This window comes from Trachypithecus francoisi, unplaced genomic scaffold, assembly GCF_009764315.1.
Source record: "Trachypithecus francoisi isolate TF-2019V2 unplaced genomic scaffold, Tfra_2.0 Lachesis_group20, whole genome shotgun sequence".
Taxonomy (NCBI): domain Eukaryota; kingdom Metazoa; phylum Chordata; class Mammalia; order Primates; family Cercopithecidae; genus Trachypithecus; species Trachypithecus francoisi.
Genome location: NW_022681466.1, coordinates 65,246,658 through 65,266,718, shown reverse-complemented (window position 1 = coordinate 65,266,718; position 20,061 = coordinate 65,246,658). Strand labels below are relative to the sequence as shown.

At 51.7% G+C, this 20,061-nt stretch overlaps 1 protein-coding gene across 1 annotated transcript; it reads right to left on the bottom strand.

The window, feature by feature from the left end:
* Positions 1-16,919, bottom strand: ASGR2 (asialoglycoprotein receptor 2). The gene is given in 10 exon segments (XM_033184828.1): positions 1-419; positions 771-855; positions 858-876; positions 6,901-7,052; positions 7,132-7,218; positions 10,044-10,115; positions 10,672-10,767; positions 10,981-11,097; positions 16,243-16,413; positions 16,725-16,919. Coding segments are annotated over 9 exon segments (918 nt in total). The 5' UTR covers positions 16,367-16,413; positions 16,725-16,919; the 3' UTR covers positions 1-253.
* Between the last annotated feature and the right edge of the window lie 3,142 nt (positions 16,920-20,061).

Below are 20,061 nucleotides of genomic sequence, written 5' to 3'. Positions count from 1 at the left end.
GAGATTCAAGCATTTGTTTCTTCTTTCCTACTCCATTGAAGAGGCTGACAATTATAATAATTACAATGAATTACAGAAGGAGGTGGGATCTCAGCCCTCCAGGGTCAGGGACTCTTAAACTACCTCCTTTCTCTCTTTGCTCAGCTCTTCCCCATACCCCCGTCTCAATGTTTCTTCCTTTCCTCAAAATCCTCCACAGAGAAGCCAGAGCTGGGCAGGTGTGGGGTATGGGTTAGACAGAGGTGTGCTGGGGTCAGGCTGCCTCGCCGGTGGCATTCCGCCTCTTCTCACACACCCAGCGGTGCACCTGCAGGCAGAAGTCATCGTTCCAGCCGCCATCCGGCCGGACTTCAACACAGTCTTCACTTCCACCCAGCTCATGCCCGTGCCAATCATCTGGCTGAGTGACAGCCCAGTTCCTAAGGAGGCAAGAGAAAACTCAGACTCTGCCACGGTGGTAAGAAAGCGACTTACCCATCATCCTCCTCTTCACAACCGTTTTCCTTGAAGGCTGAGAGTGGAGCTGGGGTGTGCCCTGCGACCCAGTCTGAGGAGAACCCAACTGCAGAGAAAGATGCTTCCTATCCCCAGTCCCAGCAACCCTCACCCTCAGCCCAGAAAAGCACAGCTTTGGAGGGGTTGGGAGTCTGGGGAGGAGAGGACTGGGGAATTTGGTCCCTGAGGGACGAGTCGGGGTGGGTGGGCATGAAAGGCCAAGGAGGCTGTCCCCAGAGAAATCTAACAAGGAGATGAGGGAAGAAGCCACTTACTTGTAGTTGTGCCTATAGTCTGTGCCATCCACCCATTTCCAGGAGCCATCACTGTCCGTGAGACCTATCCAGGTATTGAAGGGTTCGTGTGTTGTACAATGAATTTCTGGAAACACAGGCGAGAAGGAAGCTTGTAGTCTCTTGTGCCTTTATCCTCCCTCCATGCAGGCATGAAGCTGTGGCCCCCCCTCAGCCTTCCCCAGCCTGATCTGCACCCAGGCTGAAGCATCAGCTCCCAACAAGGCTGCTTCCTAGCTTTTTCTTCTGTCACTCTAGCTATTGTTCAGTGCACATTTGCTGGGCTAGACGTTGTGCTGTCTGTGCAAAGACAATCTCATTTAATCCTTAGAAGCCCTCTAAGATGGGCCCTGCAGTGACCACACTTTGCAGGGAGTTGCAGAGACAGAGAGCCAATCCTGTACCTGAGTTAGTGGCCACTGTCCCCTGTTCACAGCCCTGGCCCGGTGTCCCCCTTCATTCCCAGCTTATGGCTCTACCCAAGCTCCGGTTCTCTCCCTGTCTTCTGCTCACAGCTTCGAACTCCTGGGATCCCGACCCTGGTCCCTGCTCTTCCTGCCCCCCAGACCCCAGATCCGCTAAAGATCTCAGTTTCACTCGCCTCTCAAGTACCTCGGCCCCTGGTAGCTCTCACTTGTATGTGCGGCTGTCATTTCCTGAGATCTGTCAGGCCCGGGAGCTTCTAAGCTGGGACCCCATTATGATCCAGCTACATGGAGTCTGACAATGGGGGAAAATAGGAAGGCGCCTGGGGTGTGAGGAAGCAGCCCAGTCAGCCAGTTGACAGGGGCTTGGGTGAACGTGGCCTTCGAGCCTGCAGATAGCTCCCCGGGACTCACACACACCCACACTCCCAGCATGGTAGCCCCTCCAAGTAGCTTTCTCTTACACATACAGCTCTTCCTGGGGACCTAAGTCCTGCGGTTCAGTAGGGTAGGAGGGGAAGGTGTGGTCACCTCGTTTTGTGGAGGAAGTGGAGGGATGGATCCATTGAGCAACGTGCACACTTAACAATTCCCTCTGACAGCCTGTGAAGGAGCCCCAATAGTATTTGAGGGACAATTGCCTAATTCTACTCCCACTCTCTAGAAAAACAACTAAGGTTGCAGTTATTCACCTCATCTGATTGAGCACCAGAAACTGCGGCATCCCTAAATCCTGGAATCCCACGAATAGGACAATGTCCCATGCATGAAGGGGCAGCCCTGAGGCAGGTGAGGCTGCTCCCCAAATTCAGAGGAGTCAACGGAGTTAGAGAGAAAGTGCCTGGAGACACACTATGTGCTGCTACCTGCTGCCAGCCCTCCCTCCCATCACCACCAGAAACGGAACAACTGGCCTAGTGCGGTGGCTCACGCCTGTAATCCCAGTACTTTAGGAGGCCGAGGCGGGCGGATCACGAGGTCAGGAGATCGAGACCATCCTGGCTAACACGGTGAAACCCCATCTCTACTAAAACTACAAAAAATTAGCCGGGTGTAGTGGCGGGCACCTGTAGTCCCAGCTACTGGGGAGGCTGAGGCAGGAGAATGGCGTGAACCCGGGAGGCGGAGCTTGCAGTGAGCCGAGATGGCGTCACTGCACTCCAGCCTGGGCGACAGAGTGAGACTCCGTCTCAAAAAAAAAAAGAAACGGAACAACTGAGCAGAGATTACAAATTAGCAGCATTCAGCCCTCTGTGTTAAAGACTGAGAGAAGGAATCAGATCATGCCAGATGATCAGAGAAGACAGTCCAGTATAATTCATTCCCCCTTTCCTGGGTGAACCATAGGAAAGAAAGCATTGTGCCCATTCATAAAAGTAACAGAGAAAATCAACACGAAACTTATGCCCCCAAAAAGAAAGAGGAAGATGAGGTAGAGGAAAAAAGAATTGTGATATCAAAAAGAGAGGTGAAAAATAGACTTTGAAAAGAAGCATTGTTTCAGAATATGAGGGGATGTTGGAGAACAGTTTCTTTACATACTCAAAAAATTTTACAAAGAATAACCTAAGGCCGGGCATGGTGGCTCAAGCCTGTAATCCCAGCACTTTGGGAGGCCAAGACGGGCAGATCACGAGGTCAGGAGATCGAGACCATCCTGGCTAACACGGTGAAACCCCGTCTCTACTAAAAAATACAAAAAAACTAGCCGGGCGAGGTGGCGGGCGCCTGTAGTCCTAGCTACTCAGGAGGCTGAGGCAGGAGAATGGTGTAAACCCGGGAGGCGGAGCTTGCAGTGAGCTGAGATCCGGCCACTGCACTCTAGCCTGGGCAACAGAGCGAGACTCCGTCTCAAAAAAAAAAAAAGAATGACATAAAATGTGAAAGAAGATATCAAAAAAAAAAAAAAAGAGAGAGAGAGAGAGAACATGATAAGGAAAGGAACTGAAAAGAAAAGTTTGAGCTACATAAAAAAAAAAAAAAAAAAAGCCCAGGCATGGTGGCTCACGCCTGTAATCCCAGCACTTTGGGAGGCCAAGGCAAGTGAATCACCTGAGGTCGGGAATTGGAGACCAGTCTGACCAACATGGAGAAAACCCGTTTCTACTAAAAATACAAAATTAGCCAGGTGTGTTGGCGCATGCCTGTAACCCCAGCTACTTGGGAGGCTGAGGCAGGAGAACTGCTTGAACCTGGGAGGCAGAGGTTGCAGTGAGCCAAGATTGCACCATTGCACTCCAGCCTGGGCAACAGAGCGAGACTCAGTCTCAAAAGAAAAAAAAAATTTTTTTTCAGATAAAACACTTAAGGAACCTAGGAAAGGAAAGACACAGACACATGGGAATAAGAGGTGTCCTGGTCTCCTCACTTTTCCTATGGAAGTTATACAAACTTTTAGTTTTCAAAGCCAATAATTTTCAGCCTATTAAAGTTACACAAACAATCACTGGAATAACTCTAAATAAACTACATAGCTTCCAAAATACCATAAAAGGGGAAAACAAAAAGAACACCTCTCACATAGCAATTGTAAGAAATTAAAAAGCATGTAAAGCAGAAAAAAGAAAGGACTAGAATTAAACATAGTTATTAAAATATAAATGAGACATTCACCTATTGAAAGAAAAGGTACTTATTAGATTTTAAACATCAAAAACAAAACCTGCCAGGCACAGTTTTTGGATTACAGTAGCTCAGACACCTGTAATCCCAACACTTTGGGAGGCCCAGGCAGGTGAGCCACTTGAGGCCAGGGGTTCAAAACCAGCCTGGGCAACATGGCGAAACACCATCTCTATTAAAAATACAAATAACTACCCAGGTGTGGTGGTGTGCACCTGCAGTCCCAGCTACTCATGAGGCTGAGGTGGGAGAATCCCTTGAGCCCGGGAGGCACAGGTTATAGTGAGCTGAGATCATGCCACTGCATGCCAACCTGGGCAATAGAGCCAGATCTTGTCTCAAAAACAAACAGAACAAAAAAACCTATACAGGAGAAATACCTTAAGCTTAGCTGCCCCGTGGTACCCTTCAGGGAATGATCCAGGATGAAGCCAAGATTAATTTAAATCAGCTTTTTTTTTTTTTTTTGAGTCTGAGTCTCGCACTGTCGCCCAGGCTGGAGCATAATGGCGCGATCTCGGCTCACTGCAACCTCTGCCTCCCAGGTTCAAGTGATTCTCCTGCCTCAGCCTCCCAAGTAGCTGGGATTACAGGCACCCACCACCATGCCCAGCTAATTTTTGTATATTTAGTAGAGACGGGGTTTCACCATTTTGGCCAAGCTGGTCTTGAACTCCTGACTTCATGATCCGCCTGCCTTGGCCTCCCAAAGTGCTGGGATTACAGGTGTGATCCACTGCACCCGGCCTAAATCAGCACTTTTAAGGGCGAGATCCAGGAGTCGATATTTTTTTTTTAACTCTTGAAGAAATTACAGGCCGGGCGCGGTGGCTCAAGCCTGTAATCCCAGCACTTTGGGAGGCCGAGACGGGCGGATCACGAGGTCAGGAGATCGAGACCATCCTGGCTAACACGGTGAAACCCCGTCTCTACTAAAAAAAAAATACAAAAAATTAGCCGGGCGAGATGGCGGGCGCCTGTAGTCCCAGCTACTCGGGAGGCTGAGGCGAGAGAATGGCGTAAACCCGGGAGGCGGAGCTTGCAGTGAGCTGAGATCCGGCCACTGCACTCCAGCCTGGGCGACAGAACGAGACTCCGTCTCAAAAAAAAAAAAAAAAAAAAAAAAAAAAAAAAAAGAAATTACAATGTATAGTCAAGACTTAGAATCATTAATTTAAAAAGGAGATTTGAAAAGGTAAGAAACGAAAGGATGGACAGAGATACAGCAAGCAAATGCAAGTGAAAAAAATCAAGGACTGTGGTATTTATATATCAGACAAATTCAAGGCAAAAAGCATTAAGTGGGCCACATGTTGGCTTCATAATGACAAAAGCATCATCCACCATGAAGTTGTAGTGGCCATGAGCTTACTGTGTGCCAAATCACAGAGCACTGAGATCTTAGGTTGAACTGCATGAAACTGACATTTTTATAGGTCAAAACTGATTAAATGCTGGCAAGTTCAACCTGACCAGTAAAGCAAAATATGTTTGTACTCACTTTATGCTGTAAAGCACTAACAGATCCTGACATAATGCAAACAATACATATATTCTGGCCCCTGTATCACATGGCTTAACTACTGTGGCATTAACATATTTCCAAGTTCACGCCAAGCACAGTAGCTCACGCCTGGAATCCCAGCACTTTAGGAGGCTGAGGTGGGCCGGTCACTTGAGGTCAGGAGTTCAAGACCAGCCTGGCCAAAATGGTGAAACCCTGTCTCTACTAAACATACAAAAATTAGCCGGGCGTGGTGGCATGAACCTGTAATCCCAGCTACTCAGGAGGCCGAGGCAGGAGTATCACTTAAACCCAGGAGGGGGAGGTTGCAATGAGCTGAGATCACACCATTGCACTCCAGCCTGAGCAACAAGAGTGAAACTCCGTCTCAAAAAAAAACTTCCAAGTTCATACAGAACAAGGCCCTCATAGACCCCACAGTACCAAGGCAGCACGTAGCAGTTGAAAACACTGGCTAAAGAAGCTGTGTGGGTCTCAATTGTGGCCCCATCTCTCGCTAGCTGTGTGACAAGTTACTTAACATCTCTGTCCCTTAGTGCCGACATCCTCCCTTCCCTCATACTGGGAAAAATATGAGCGCCTGTGCCCTGGGACCGTGGGATTTGAAGAAGTGAAAGTATGAAAGCACATAGTAAGTGCTCAGTAAATGTTACCATTATTACCCTCCTTTTCCAAAACTGTCCTGTCTATTCTAATGGGCTGATTCTTCTCTGTGAACTTTGCTATCTGGCAGCAGCCATGGGAAGGGGAGACAGAGCACCTTGGAGGGAACCGGTCACCCTCTGCAGGTGAGTCATGGGGTTCCTGCCTGCTGGGTTCCCTTCATCCACATGACCAGCACTCCGAAGGCCAGCATAGCAAGAAGGGACTCTCACTGCCTTCCCTGTGTTCTCAGCCCTGTCCTGGCCCCTTTGGTCGTCCTGTCTGGCATTCTGTCTCCTGACCTGCTCCACATCACCTGGTTGCCTGGCTTCTGTCTCTTTGCCAAGCTCCAGGCTGCAAACTCCCACCTCTTAAAATCAACAGCTGCTTTAGATCAGAAAGCTGAACATATTTAAACAACAACAAAAAAAAGATTCAATGGCTGTTTCACTGAACCTGCCAGAGCTCCACCACAATTCTGCTTCTGCTTCTGGACTCTTTTTTCAGATTCAAAGGATAGGCTGGGCGCGGTGGCTCACGCCTGTAATCCCAGCACTTTGGGAGGCCGAGGTGGGCAGATCTCGAGGTCAGGAGATTGAGACCAGCCTGGCTAACACGGTGAAACCCCATCTCTACTGAAAATACAAAAAATTAGCTGGGTGTGGTGGCAGGCGCCTGTAGTCCCAGCTACTCGGGAGGCTGAGGCAGAAGAATGGCCTGAATCCAGGAGGCGGAGCTTGCAGTGAGCCAAGATTGCACCACTGCACTCCAGCCTGGGTGACAGAGTGAGACTCCATTTCAAAAAAAAAAAAAAAAAGGGGATAAAATAAGCCTGATCCAGCCTCCCAGAGCCTGCCTTCCAAGGGCTTCCTCCTGCCTGGGGGAAGTGTGGCCTCACCTGCTCCTCCCAGGAGTTGATGACCACCAGGTGTGAGTTCTCCAGCTGGCAGTACTTTTCTGCCTCGGCCCAGGCCTTCCCGGAGCGAGAGAACCAGTAGCAGCTGCCTTGGTGCTCCACCCAGTTGACAGGGCAGCAGGTCCTTTGGGAGCCTGAGGGGGCAGGGGGCAGGGGGATGAGAGCTAGCCGGAGGGGCAGGCACACTGGGCCTGGAGACAGCCCCACCCCTACCGTTGCTGTGGAGGAGCTCCATCTGGCAGGCCACGAAGCGCAGGTCCACGGGGAAGTGCTTCAGATGGAGGAGCAGGATGTCATGATCTAGGACAGACAGGCTGAAAGTGCGGCTGGCAGGCGCGGTCCCCACCTGCCAGGCTCCAGCCTGTGGCTGGGGAAGCACATACACCCACAGACACATACACCATGCATAGACCACACCACACAGCACACCACACACACACACACACACCACAGACACATACCACACAGAGACCACACCACACAGCATACCACACACACACACACACACACCACAGACACGTACACCATGCATAGACCACACCACACAGCACACCACACACACACACACACACACCACAGACACATACCACACATAGACCACACCACACAGCATACCACACACACACACACACACCACAGACACGTACACCATGCATAGACCACACCACACAGCACACCACACACACACACACACACACCACAGACACATAGACCACACCACACAGCATACCACACACACACACACACACACAACACACACACACCACAGACACATACCACACATAGACCACACCACACACACACACTACACCACACACACACACTACAGACACATAGACCACACCACACAGCATACCACACACACACACACCACAGACACATACCACACATAGACCACACCACACAGCATACCACACACACACACACACACCACAGACACATACCACACATAGACCACACCACACACACACACTACACCACACACACACACTACAGACACATAGACCACACCACACAGCATACCACACACACACACACCACAGACACATACCACACATAGACCACACCACACAGCACACCACACACAGACACACACACCACAGACACATAGACCACACCACACAGCACACCACACACACACACCACAGACACATATCACACATAGACCACACCACACAGCATATCACACACACACACCACAGACACATACCACACATAGACCACACCACACACACACACTACACCACACACACACACACACCACAGACACATATCACACATAGACCACACCACACAGCATATCACACACACACACACACACACCACAGACACATATCACACATAGACCACACCACACAGCATATCACACACACACACGCACACACCACAGACACATACCACACATAGACCACACCACACACACACACACACACACCACAGACACATATCACACATAGACCACACCACACAGCATATCACACACACACACACACCACAGACACATACCACACATAGACCACACCACACACACACACTACACCACACACACACACACACCACAGACACATAGACCACACCACACAGCATACCACACACACACACACACACCACAGACACATACCACACATAGACCACACCACACACCACACACTACACCACACACACACACACACACACACACACTACAGACACATAGACCACACCACACAGCATACCACACACACACACACACACCACAGACACATACCACACATAGACCACACCACACACCACACACTACACCACACACACACACACACACACCACAGACACGTACACCATGCATAGACCACACCACACAGCATACCACACACACACACACACACACACCACAGACACATACCACACATAGACCACACCACACACCACACACTACACCACACACACACACACACTACAGACACATAGACCACACCACACACCATACCACACACACACACACACACCACAGACACATACCACACATAGACCACACCACACACACACACGCACACACCACAGACACATACCACACATAGACCACACCACACACCACACACTACACCACACACACACACACTACAGACACATAGACCACACCACACACCATACCACACACACACACACACCACAGACACATACCACACATAGACCACACCACACACACACACACACACACCACAGACACATACCACACATAGACCACACCACACACCATACCCCACAAACACATGCCACAGACACATTGACCATGTATAGACCACACCATATACTACACCACACACATACACACTCATACCACACACATAGACCACACTACACACACCCACCCCACAGACATGTATACTATGCATAGACCACACCACACCACACACATACACACATACCACAGACAGACCACACCACACACCATACCATACACACACACCACAGACACACAGACCACACACCATACCATACACACACACCACAGACATGTATACCACACATCGACCACACCACACACACCACACACACCACAGACACGTATACCACACATAGACCACATACACAGACCCGTCACACACACTCAGACATGCCACCCAGACCACATACATACGTACACATATATACCACACCACACACCACATGCACACATACCAGCACATACACCCACCACACATACATATGCACACACCCCCACATAGAGACACGCCACACACACACTACAGATACCACACACAGACCCATCACACACACATATACAGACACACACAAATACACACATACACCACACCACACACAGATCCATCACACACACACCATACCACACACAGACCCATCACACACACACCACCACACACGTACACACACATATACACCACACTACACACCACACACAGACCCATCACACACACACCACCACACACGTACACACACAACACACACACATATACACCACACTACACACCACACACAGATCCATGACATACCACACAACACATACGGAGAGAGACACAGATACGCTTGCAGGCGCGCGCACGCACGCACACACACATGCACACTACATACACGCCACACACGTACACATGCACGCACATGCACACACACCCCGGAGGCTCTCTGACCTGCTTTCAGGTCCTGCTGCTGTTTCTCCAACTTGTCTCCTAGGGATGTGATCTTGTCACCCACGCTGCCTCCTGAAAGCAGAAAGCCAGCTGTTTCGCCGCTGAGCCTCCCTCCGTCTTAATGCTGCTGGGGCACCAAGGGGCCAGTGCCTCGTCCTGGGCGTTGCAGGCATCCACCTGCTGGCCTCCTTGACCCCACCCAGGCTCCCTGCACTGCCACAGTGGCTCAGGCCACTCTCCTGCTTCAATCCCTCCAAAGGGTCCCCATTTTCTCAAAATAAAGCCTCACTGTGTCAGCACGGCTCACCTGCGTGGCCCGGCCCCTCCCCACCTCTCTGGCCACCCCTTATCGGCCTCCCGCTCCGATGGGCTCCTGCCACACTCGATTTGCTCACAGGCCCAAGACATGGTGACTTCCTCACCTCCGGGTGTCGCAGATCCAACCTCTCCACCTGGCACTAGCCTCCTCCGTCCCCACCTGCCTCCCTCCTGTACATCCCCCAGGGCTCCTGGACGCCTTGCCCAGCCTGCACCCCCACAAGCACCCCACACAGCCCTGTTGCAGACTCAGCACTGAGCCCAGCAAACCTGTGCGGATAAACGAGAGCCCAGCCGTCCAGCCCCTCACCATGGGTGCCGAGAGCATGGACCTCCATCAGCGTGCTCGAGGAGAAGTTGCTGAAAGCTTCCTTCATGCTCCGCAGCTCTGCTTGCAGCTGTGCACCTTGTCAGGAGGCAATGGGGGCAGGATGAGGTGGAGGGGCTGTGTCCCTATCACCGTCTGTGTGACCGGCCCCTCAATGGCCCCGCATTTGCCCCAGCTTGTGCTCCATCCCGCCTCCATCCCTTCCCCTCCCATCACCCTGTCACTGCCTGCCACTGCCCGTGTCTCTTTCCCCCCGCCTTGCCCATCCCTGCTGGCCCCTGTGACCCTCACTCTGGGACCCGATCACACAGATGGCCACCAGCAGCAGGATGTTGAAGCTCAGGGCAAGCAGACTGAAGCGGACCATGGAGCAGAGACGCTGTGCCAGGGGCTGGGCAAGAGGTGGCCCTGTGGGAGAGAGGCATAGGAGTCAGAGGGTAAAGGCAGGGTGCCAAAGCCTGAGGAGGCATAACCTGGGTGGAGGGATTGGTTGGGGCCAAGGGGGAGTCATCGCAGGCTTTGACCCCAGCATTTGAGCATTACACACACACTCTTACACATTCGCACCCATATTACCATGTACAAATGTACACACGCAGCTACCCTGGTGCACACACACCCATGCACACGACTCAGGATATTCACATCAGCTGTGTGCAAAGCCCGGATCCTGGAGCTAGGGGACTGGGAGACACAGAGGGGCTGGGGGACAGACCCGGCCCTGCCTAGGCACACATCCTGAGACGGGGGACGTGTGAATGGTTGTCCTCCTATCCAGCCAGTGGCAGAGGCCTCCAGATCATCTCCGACCTTAGTCTCAGCTCTTCTAAGGCCCCTGTCCCCTCAGATTGGAGACTCCAGCAGCTGGGCCCTGTGTTCTTCCTAAAATCCATACTGGAACAATCCTTCCCCTCCCAAAATTCCATTGAGATCCTTAAATCTGGGTCATTCCACCATAGCCCACTCTCCAAGCACAACCCTCCAGGTCCCACCTGTTGTCCTCATCCCCCACCACGCAAGTCCTCCTCCCCAGCGCCCTCTGCCCTCGCTCCCCTAGAAACCTTGTTCCACACCAAATTTGCTCCCCTCAGCCCGAGGTCATCTCACAGGTACCTCTCCCGCCCCTTGATCCATCTGCACCCTGACAGCACTGACACACACATTCACATGCCCTCACAAACTCACACACACTCACACACTCTCACACATTGCTCACTTCACTCAAAAACACACATTTGCACACACGACCATGCTCTGCTGTACCCACTCTCACATGTGCACGCACATGCTAATGCACACATTCATACGCCCTCCCACACACATACACACACCAACACACACCTTCTGACACACCCACTCACGTACACTCACACACCCACATCTTCCTGCACACAGAGCTGGGCTCCCCCTCTGCTGCCTCCAGGCCCAGAGCAGCGCCAGTTGTCCCAGCCCTGAGCTCCCGTCTTTGCAGCATCCATCTGCAAACAGAACACCTTCTTGGCCTCGGACACTGACTTCCCTGTCTTCTCATTCTTATCATCCCCCACCCAGCACGACCACATCCTGGGGAGGCTCAGTCAGGGGCCCAGATCTTCCTCCCCAGGTCACTTCCTGCCGCTGTCCTGAGTCAGACACTGCCCCTGTAAGTGACTCTCCATAACTCTCCATCTTTTGCACACCAATGACTTCCACCTTCCCCCAACTGCAGCCACACTCAGGACCCCATTCCACCCAGGGAGGCCTCTGACACCTCCACTGCCCACTCCCGCTCTGAGCACAGCCCCGCCCGCCCTCTCACTGCCCCCATCACTTCCTCCGAGGCCTTCGCATTCCTCTTCATCCAGAAGTGCTCCGGGACCACGGTGTTCCCCACCAAGCTGGCCCTCCACGGATAAGTCCCTGACTGTTGTCTTCAGCACCCTCCACTCAGAGGGCCCTGTCCTGCTTCCCAGTCAGACTTACCAACTCCCAACGCTGGGTCAGCCCAGCAACGTGTCTGTATATCCACCCTGAAACCGGACTGCCCACAAGGCAGCCCAGCTGTGCCTCCAGGTAGCTCTGAGATCACGCAGGAGCATTCAGTTTCTCCGTGCTTCCACTGTCTCGTGTGTAAAATGGAGATCACAGTCCTAGCTACCCGATTGGATTGCTCGGATAATTAGATGAGTTAAAATATGTAACACACTTCTTAGGCAAGTTTGAACTTAACAGCCCAAGATGGGAAGATTCCTTCTCTCCCCAGAGACAATCAAAACAAAAACAGACAACTGTAGAACATGACAGCTTTCAAGACGCTGGACATCAGGCAAGGAGGAGTCAAGATCCCTGAGGGATAAGAAGCAAACGAGATGAGCCCCCCGATCTCCCCAGCTTATTGCTTGGAGAGAGTCTGCAGATTACAGGCCAGGAAAGGGAAGTTCAGGCAGAGCCCAAGACACTCCCCATGTTGAGGAGATGGAGCTGAGAGTCTGAGGAGACCAAAACAAGAGTTCAGACGATCAAACTAACTCTGAGTTACTTAACCGCATCCCAGAACAAAGCTCAAGAACATTTAGAGGAATACGCAAATATCCAGCACCCAACAAGGTGAAATTGACAATGTCGGGCAGCCAATAAAAGATGACAAGGCATACAATGAAACGGGAAAACACAACGCATAAGGAGGAGGTTTGTAAATTTCAAAAGCGATCCAGAACTGATACGGATGCTAGAATTAGCAGACAAGGATGGTAAAACAGATATTATAGCCATACCCCCATTATGTTCAAAAAATTAAGTAGAATTGTGGAGGATATTTAAACGTCCCCAGGTGAATTTCTAGAGATGAAAACTACAATGTCTGAAATGAAAAAACACACTGGCCGGGCGTGGTGGCTCACGCCTGGAATCCCAGCACTTTGGGAGGCCAAGGCAGGCAAATCACGAGGTCAGGAGATCGAGACCATCCTGGCTAACACAGTGAAACCCTGTCTCTACTAAAAATACAAAAAATTAGCCAGGCATGGTGGCGGGTGCTTGTAGTCCCAGCTACTCGGGAGGCTGAGGCAGAAGAATGGCGTGAACCAGGGAGGCGGAGCTGGCAGTGAGATCACGCCACTGCACTCCAGCCTGGTGACAGAACGAGACTCCATCTCAAAAAGAAAAAGAAAAGAAAAGAAAAAACACACTGGACGGAAATAATGGAAGATGAGAAATGTGTAAGAAAAATTTAGGGCCAGGCACTGTGGATCACATCTGTAATCCCAGCACTTTGGGAGGTCGAGGCAGGGGGATCACTTGAGCCCAGGAGTTCAAGACTAGTCTGGGCAGCATGGCAAAACCCCTTTACATGGCAAAACCATCTCTACAAAAAAAAATTTTCAATTATCCAGGTGTGGTGGCACATGAAACCCACATGCTACATGGGAGGCTGAAGTGGAAGGATCGTTTGAGCTCAGAAGTCGAGGCCACAGTGAGTTGTGATCGAGCAGCTGCACTCCAGCCTGGGCAACAGAGTGAGATGAGAGAGAGAGAAGGGAGGGAAGGAAGAAAAAGTGAAGGAGAGGAAAGGAGAGGAGAGGAGAGGAGAGGAGAGGAGGGGAGGGGAGGGGAGGGGAGAAGGGAGGAGGGAGGTGGAAGGGGCAGGGGGAGGGGAGGGGCAACTGGAAGGGAAGGAGAAAGGGAAAGGGAAGGGGAAAATTTAGTTAACTTAAAGAACATCTATAACTATAAAATGAAACACTGGGAGAAAAAAAGAATAAAAAAATAGAGCATGGGTGAGCCGCGGGACCATTCCTACATGCATAACTGAAGTCTTTAAAAGAAAAAGGGGTAACAGAAAAAAATCAAGTGCTGGGAGGAGTGGAAGATGCGCCCTGGTGAGCCACTGATCAGTGTCAGCTCACATGATGACACTGCCCCAGCCCGCACCACCCAGGCGGCTGGAGAGAAACGCAGTGACTTGGCTGCATCCCTTCAGACGGCCCCTCACTGATATCCCTCAGTCCATTCAAGAGAGCTCGATCTCCCATTAATTTCAGAAATCCTGGCCTCTCTCCAAGCCTCCTGCTCAAACTCTAAATTCTCTCACCCTCAGAAGATTCAGCAGCATTCAATATTCTTTCTGAGTGTTTACTATGTACCGGGCGCCGTGTGGGCACTGGAGTTGCAGAGGAGAGTAAAGCAGACAGGGCCTCTGCCTGTGGGGCCACCGCCTGTTGAGAAGTCCAGCCAGCCTACTACAGGGAGAGGAGACGTTAGGGGTGTTCCTGAGTGCTCCCCGGAGGGACCACCTGTCCCTCCTGTGCCATGCCCTGCCCTGCCCAGCACCAGCCCTCCCTCGGCTGGCCAGCCTCAGGAAGAAGGAGTCCCTTCTCCCAGCCCAACTAACCAACCCCCTTCCTAAGCTCCAAGCCCCTGCCCCCCTGCCTCCATGGAACCCGGCTCCACCACCAGCACCCACACACCTGACACGCCTCCATCCCTGGCTCTTGCCCTTCTGCCTAGAACTACTCAGATCTCTCTCGCCTTAAAATCTTTTCCCACCAGCCTGGGCAACATAGCAAGACCCCATCTCTCAAAAAAAATTTTTAATTTGCCAGGCACAGTGGTGCATACCTGTAAGCCCTAACTACTTGGGAGGCTGAGGTGGGAGGATGGCTTGAGCCTAGGAGTTCGAGGTTGCAATGAGCTATGATGCTGCCACTACACTCCTGTCTCTAAAAAAAATTTCTAAGAAACTTGGATCCTTCAGTCAAGATTTATTAGAGAAGGATCCAGGGAAGGGTCTTGGGAGATAGGGGGAGCAGGAATCTTCCAGGATCTCTCTGTGCTCATGTCCCCTACCCACCCCAACTCTCCCCACCTCTACACACACATGCACACATACACTCACACACAAACACGCACACACTCACATGCACAACATACACACACAACACATACACACAACATACACAACACACACACAGAACATACACACACAACACACACTCGCACAACACACACAAAACATACATGCACTCACACAACATACACACACAACAGACTCACACAACATACACAACATACACACACAACACATACACACAACATACACAACACACACTCACAGAACATACACACAACACACTCACACAACATACACACACAACACACGCTCTCACACACATACACACACTCTCACATACACAACATATACACGCTCACATAACACACACAACATATGCACGCTCTCATGCACATACACACACACACCATTCACGCACACACACACGAGTCCCAGCTGAATCTGCATTCCTCATATGCACATACATGCACATGCACACACGGGGCACACGTGTTCTTGGGTTGGGAGAAGGGCAGGAAGTTATCTTCCAGATCTCCTCACACCTCTGGGCACACGCCTTTCCCGGGGTCCTGGGGTAGACAGGAAGGTGAGGTGAGGGGACAAGCGGGGGTGCTGGGCCCTCCTCAGTCCCTGTTCACAGAGTGGGTGCGGCAGAGACCTCAAAGGGACAAAGCGATCGCGAGCTGAGACAGAGGGGAGCGAAGCCACAGAAACTGCACACTTGCCTTTCAAAGATGGATTTCCTCTCCTGGGATTCAGCCCGCGAGGCCCTGGCCCCTCACCTCGGTGGAAGGGATGGTCATTTTCCTCCGAGCTCAGCTGCTGGATATCTTGAAAGTCCTTGGCCATGATGGGGCCTGGACTGGAGTTGGGCTAGGCTGAGGTTGCTCTGAGGGCTGGGGCGGGGGCAGAGGTGCAGATTCACGTGGAGGCTGACTACGGGGCGGAACGCAGGGTCAGAGGGGGTCGGGGTGGTGGCCTGCGTTGGATCTGAGGTTGGCAGGGGGTTTGGACTGAGGTTTGAAATCCCGCTGGGTCCTGTCCCTTCTCAGGAGACCTCTTGGGCCTTGACCTGGCCAGGAGACCCCTCCCCACGCTCATGGACCAGACCACCCCACAGTTTCCCACGGGGTCCTCCCTGTCCCTGAACCAAGGCCTCCTTGTTCCCAAACATCCTCGTCCCAGTTGCCTCCCCAGCCTCAGTCACCTGTGAGAGGTGTGGAGAGCGGACACCCGGCTCCCGCAGGCAATCCCAGCCTTGGCCAAGGAGGGGTTAAAGCCAGGAGAACTGGGGCAGGTGGAGCTCATAGAGGAGAGGAGCGTGGAGGAGGGGCTGGTCCAGGCAAGGCCTGCACCGGAGGGTCTGAGTGTCCAAGTTCTAACCTGGCACCTCCTGGCCTGGGACTTTGGACAGTAAACAGAAGAGGAAACAGAGCTGTAATTCATTTGTGGGGTGGGGGCAGGGGATGGGACCATCTCTGTTCTTATTCCCAGAGACGAGGCGTCCCCTGGGCTGCCCTCAACTCCACATGCCACTCACCCCATTCGTTGCACCATTTGGAAGAGGTGCCAGGCCAGGAGCGGCTGGGGTGCCGTTTACCGTTTCCCTCTCTTCCTCCCTCTTTCACTTCCTGCCTCTGTATTTCCCAGAACTGTGGGTGTCTCCAAATATCCCTGACCAGGATCAGAGGGACTGGTTCTCTACTCTTGCCCAATTCAGCATCTGAGCCACAGACCCCAGCTTCCTGTGGGCTCGGCCACCGGACTCTCAGCTCTGGCCCTACTTGCTTCACTCTCCTGGGGAGTAAAGTCCCTCAAATCCAGAAACTGCAGCAGGAGGAGGAAGAGGCTTTGCAGAAAAACAGCTCTCCTTGCAGGAGGAATCCAACCTCACAGAACCCCGTCCGGCCCAGACCCTGCCCCGGCCCAGGCAACACAGACATTGTCCTCAGGCCCAGCCACTGCCCTAAATTCTCCAAGGTGTTTCCATATTTATCACAGCACAACACCTGCTACGAGGCAGGACTTCTGCTATTTCCATTTCACAGGGGAAGAAGCGGAGCCTCGGAGAGATGAGGCAACTTGCTCTAGGTGGAGGCCCAGGTGAGTAGAGAAACTGGGAAGGCAAAATGGAGTCAAGAGGGGAAAATAACATATAACAAAAGGTCTGGCCAGGCGCGGTGGCTCACACCTGTCATCCCAGCATTTTGGGAGGCCGAGACGGGTGGATCACCTGAGGTCAGGAGTTTGAGACCATCCCAGCCAACATGGTGAAACCCCTGTCTCTACTAAAATACAAAAATTAGCTGGGCGTGATGGCGGGTGCCTGTAATCCCAGCTACTCAGGAAGCTGAGGCAGGAGAATCGATTGAACCTGGAAGGTGGAGGTTGCAGGGAGCCGAGATCACGCCACTGCACTCCAGCCTGGGCAACACGAGAGAAACTCCATCTCGGAAAAAAACGAAAAGGAAGAAGATAAGAAAAAAAAAAGAAGAGTCTTCATGGTCCTACGAGGAAAACTGGCTTCCATGAACCAAGGAGCGTGATTCACTAACTGTCTGCACTTGTGCTAACAATAGCTCGGGAAAGGAAACACAGTTTTTGTGCATGATATTCTGACCCTCACCAAACTTGGGCTGCTGGCTACAGGCAGGGTTTCTCTTACAAAGCCGCCCATGTGTCCCCGGGTGCCGAAAATGAGTTCAAACAGAGGCCTTTTCTGTTCTTGTAACTTTCTGACCCACATAGGAAGTAGCCAAACCCCAATACCCTGACATTCCCACCCAGCCACCAGGCAGTGGCAGCCCTTTGACTGCAACCCACTGTGAGAGACGAGTTTCGCGCTACGATCCAGAACGTACACACACAAGCACCCACACACACATGCACATTTGTGTGTGTTACTTTCTCCTGGATCCCCAGTGCCTGCCACATAGCAGCTGCTTGACAAGTATCTACTGAATGAGTGAGTGAATAAAATAATGCATTTGGAAATGCACGGTTGACACTGAAGTTTGATATGGCAATGCGTACCTTACTACTTGCCTTCTGTTGAGTTTCCCAATTGATTAATGGGTCACAACTCAAAGTTTGAACAACAGTGCTGTGAAGCCCCCATCTTGAGGGGTATGTGGATTTAGTCCCGAGACACAGGTAAGAGCTTAACCGATGGATTGTCTACTGCATGTCAAGCTTTGCCACATGTCAACTAGGGATGGGGCCATTCTCATTGGCCGCCCCTCTTGACTGAACCAATTCCACATTTCAGGGCTTGTCACTTACACCCCCACTCATGGCACTACAGGGAGGGGAGGGACAGAGAAAGCCAGACTCGTCCTCTGTGTCCTTCTCTTTCTCCCTATTTGAAAATCATTTTAACGTAGAAGTTAACATGCACTTGGACTATTTCTAAAGTTTCCATATGGTCTTCTAACTTTGTTGTTGGAGGGGTTTTCTGTTTTGGGTTATGGAATCCTATTTTTTTTTTTTTTTTTTTTTTGAGACACAGTTTCACTCTTGTCGCCCAGGCTGGAATGCAATGGCGTGATCTCAGGTCACTGTAACCTCCGCCTCCCGGGATCAAGTGGTTCTCCTGCCTCAGCCTCCTGAGTAGCTGGGATTACAAGCATGCGCCACCATGCCCGGCTAATTTTTTGTATTTTCACCATGTTGGCCAGGCTGATCTTGAACTCCTGACCTCAGGTGATCCACCCATCTCGGACTCCCAGAGTGTTGGGATTATAGGCGTGAGCCACCGTGCCCGGCCTTATTTGGTTGATTTTGATTTGAGGTTTCTTCGTACCTCAGACACAAAGGTTAGATTGGTCACATTCCTTACTTCATGACAGTAGGTCTTCCTCAGAGGTCTGAGCTAAACCTTTGTCCGGTTTGGTTCTTCCCTAGCCCCCATCCTATTTCCCCTCACCAATTCTATACTTTCTACTCTCTATAGGCAGCCGGAAGGCTGAGCGCCCTGTGTGACAGTCCCCAAAGATGGTGCCCATCAATTTCTCCCCTCATCACAGGTGCAAGTCACACCACCCATCCAGGGGGAGAGTCTGTTTCCCTTCCCCTTGAGTCTGGGCTGGCCGTGTGACTTGCCTTGACCAACAGAAAGCACTAGAAATGACACTCGGCCAGTTCTGGGCCTAGACCTCAAGAAACCTGGTAGCTTCCGTTTTCAATCTTGGAAGTCAGCCACCATGCTATGAGGAAGTCCGGCTATCCTGCCAGAGAGAGTCCTGGGGGATAAGACAGCATACGGAGAGAGAAAGAGGCCACACAGAGGAGCACTGAGGCCCCAGACGTGAGCAAAGCCTTTTGGGAGTTTCCAGCGCAGCCCAGTCACCAGCTGATTGTAACCAAGTGTTTCACTCGAGCCAATACCCCGTGGATCGCCCAGCCTAGCCCTGCCCAAATGTCTGACCCAGAGAATCTTAAGAAAAAACAGTTTGGTTTAAGCCACTGGAGTTTTGGGGTGGTTTATTATGCATCGGTAGATAGCTGAAACAATACGTATTACTAAATGTGTAGGTACCCTTATA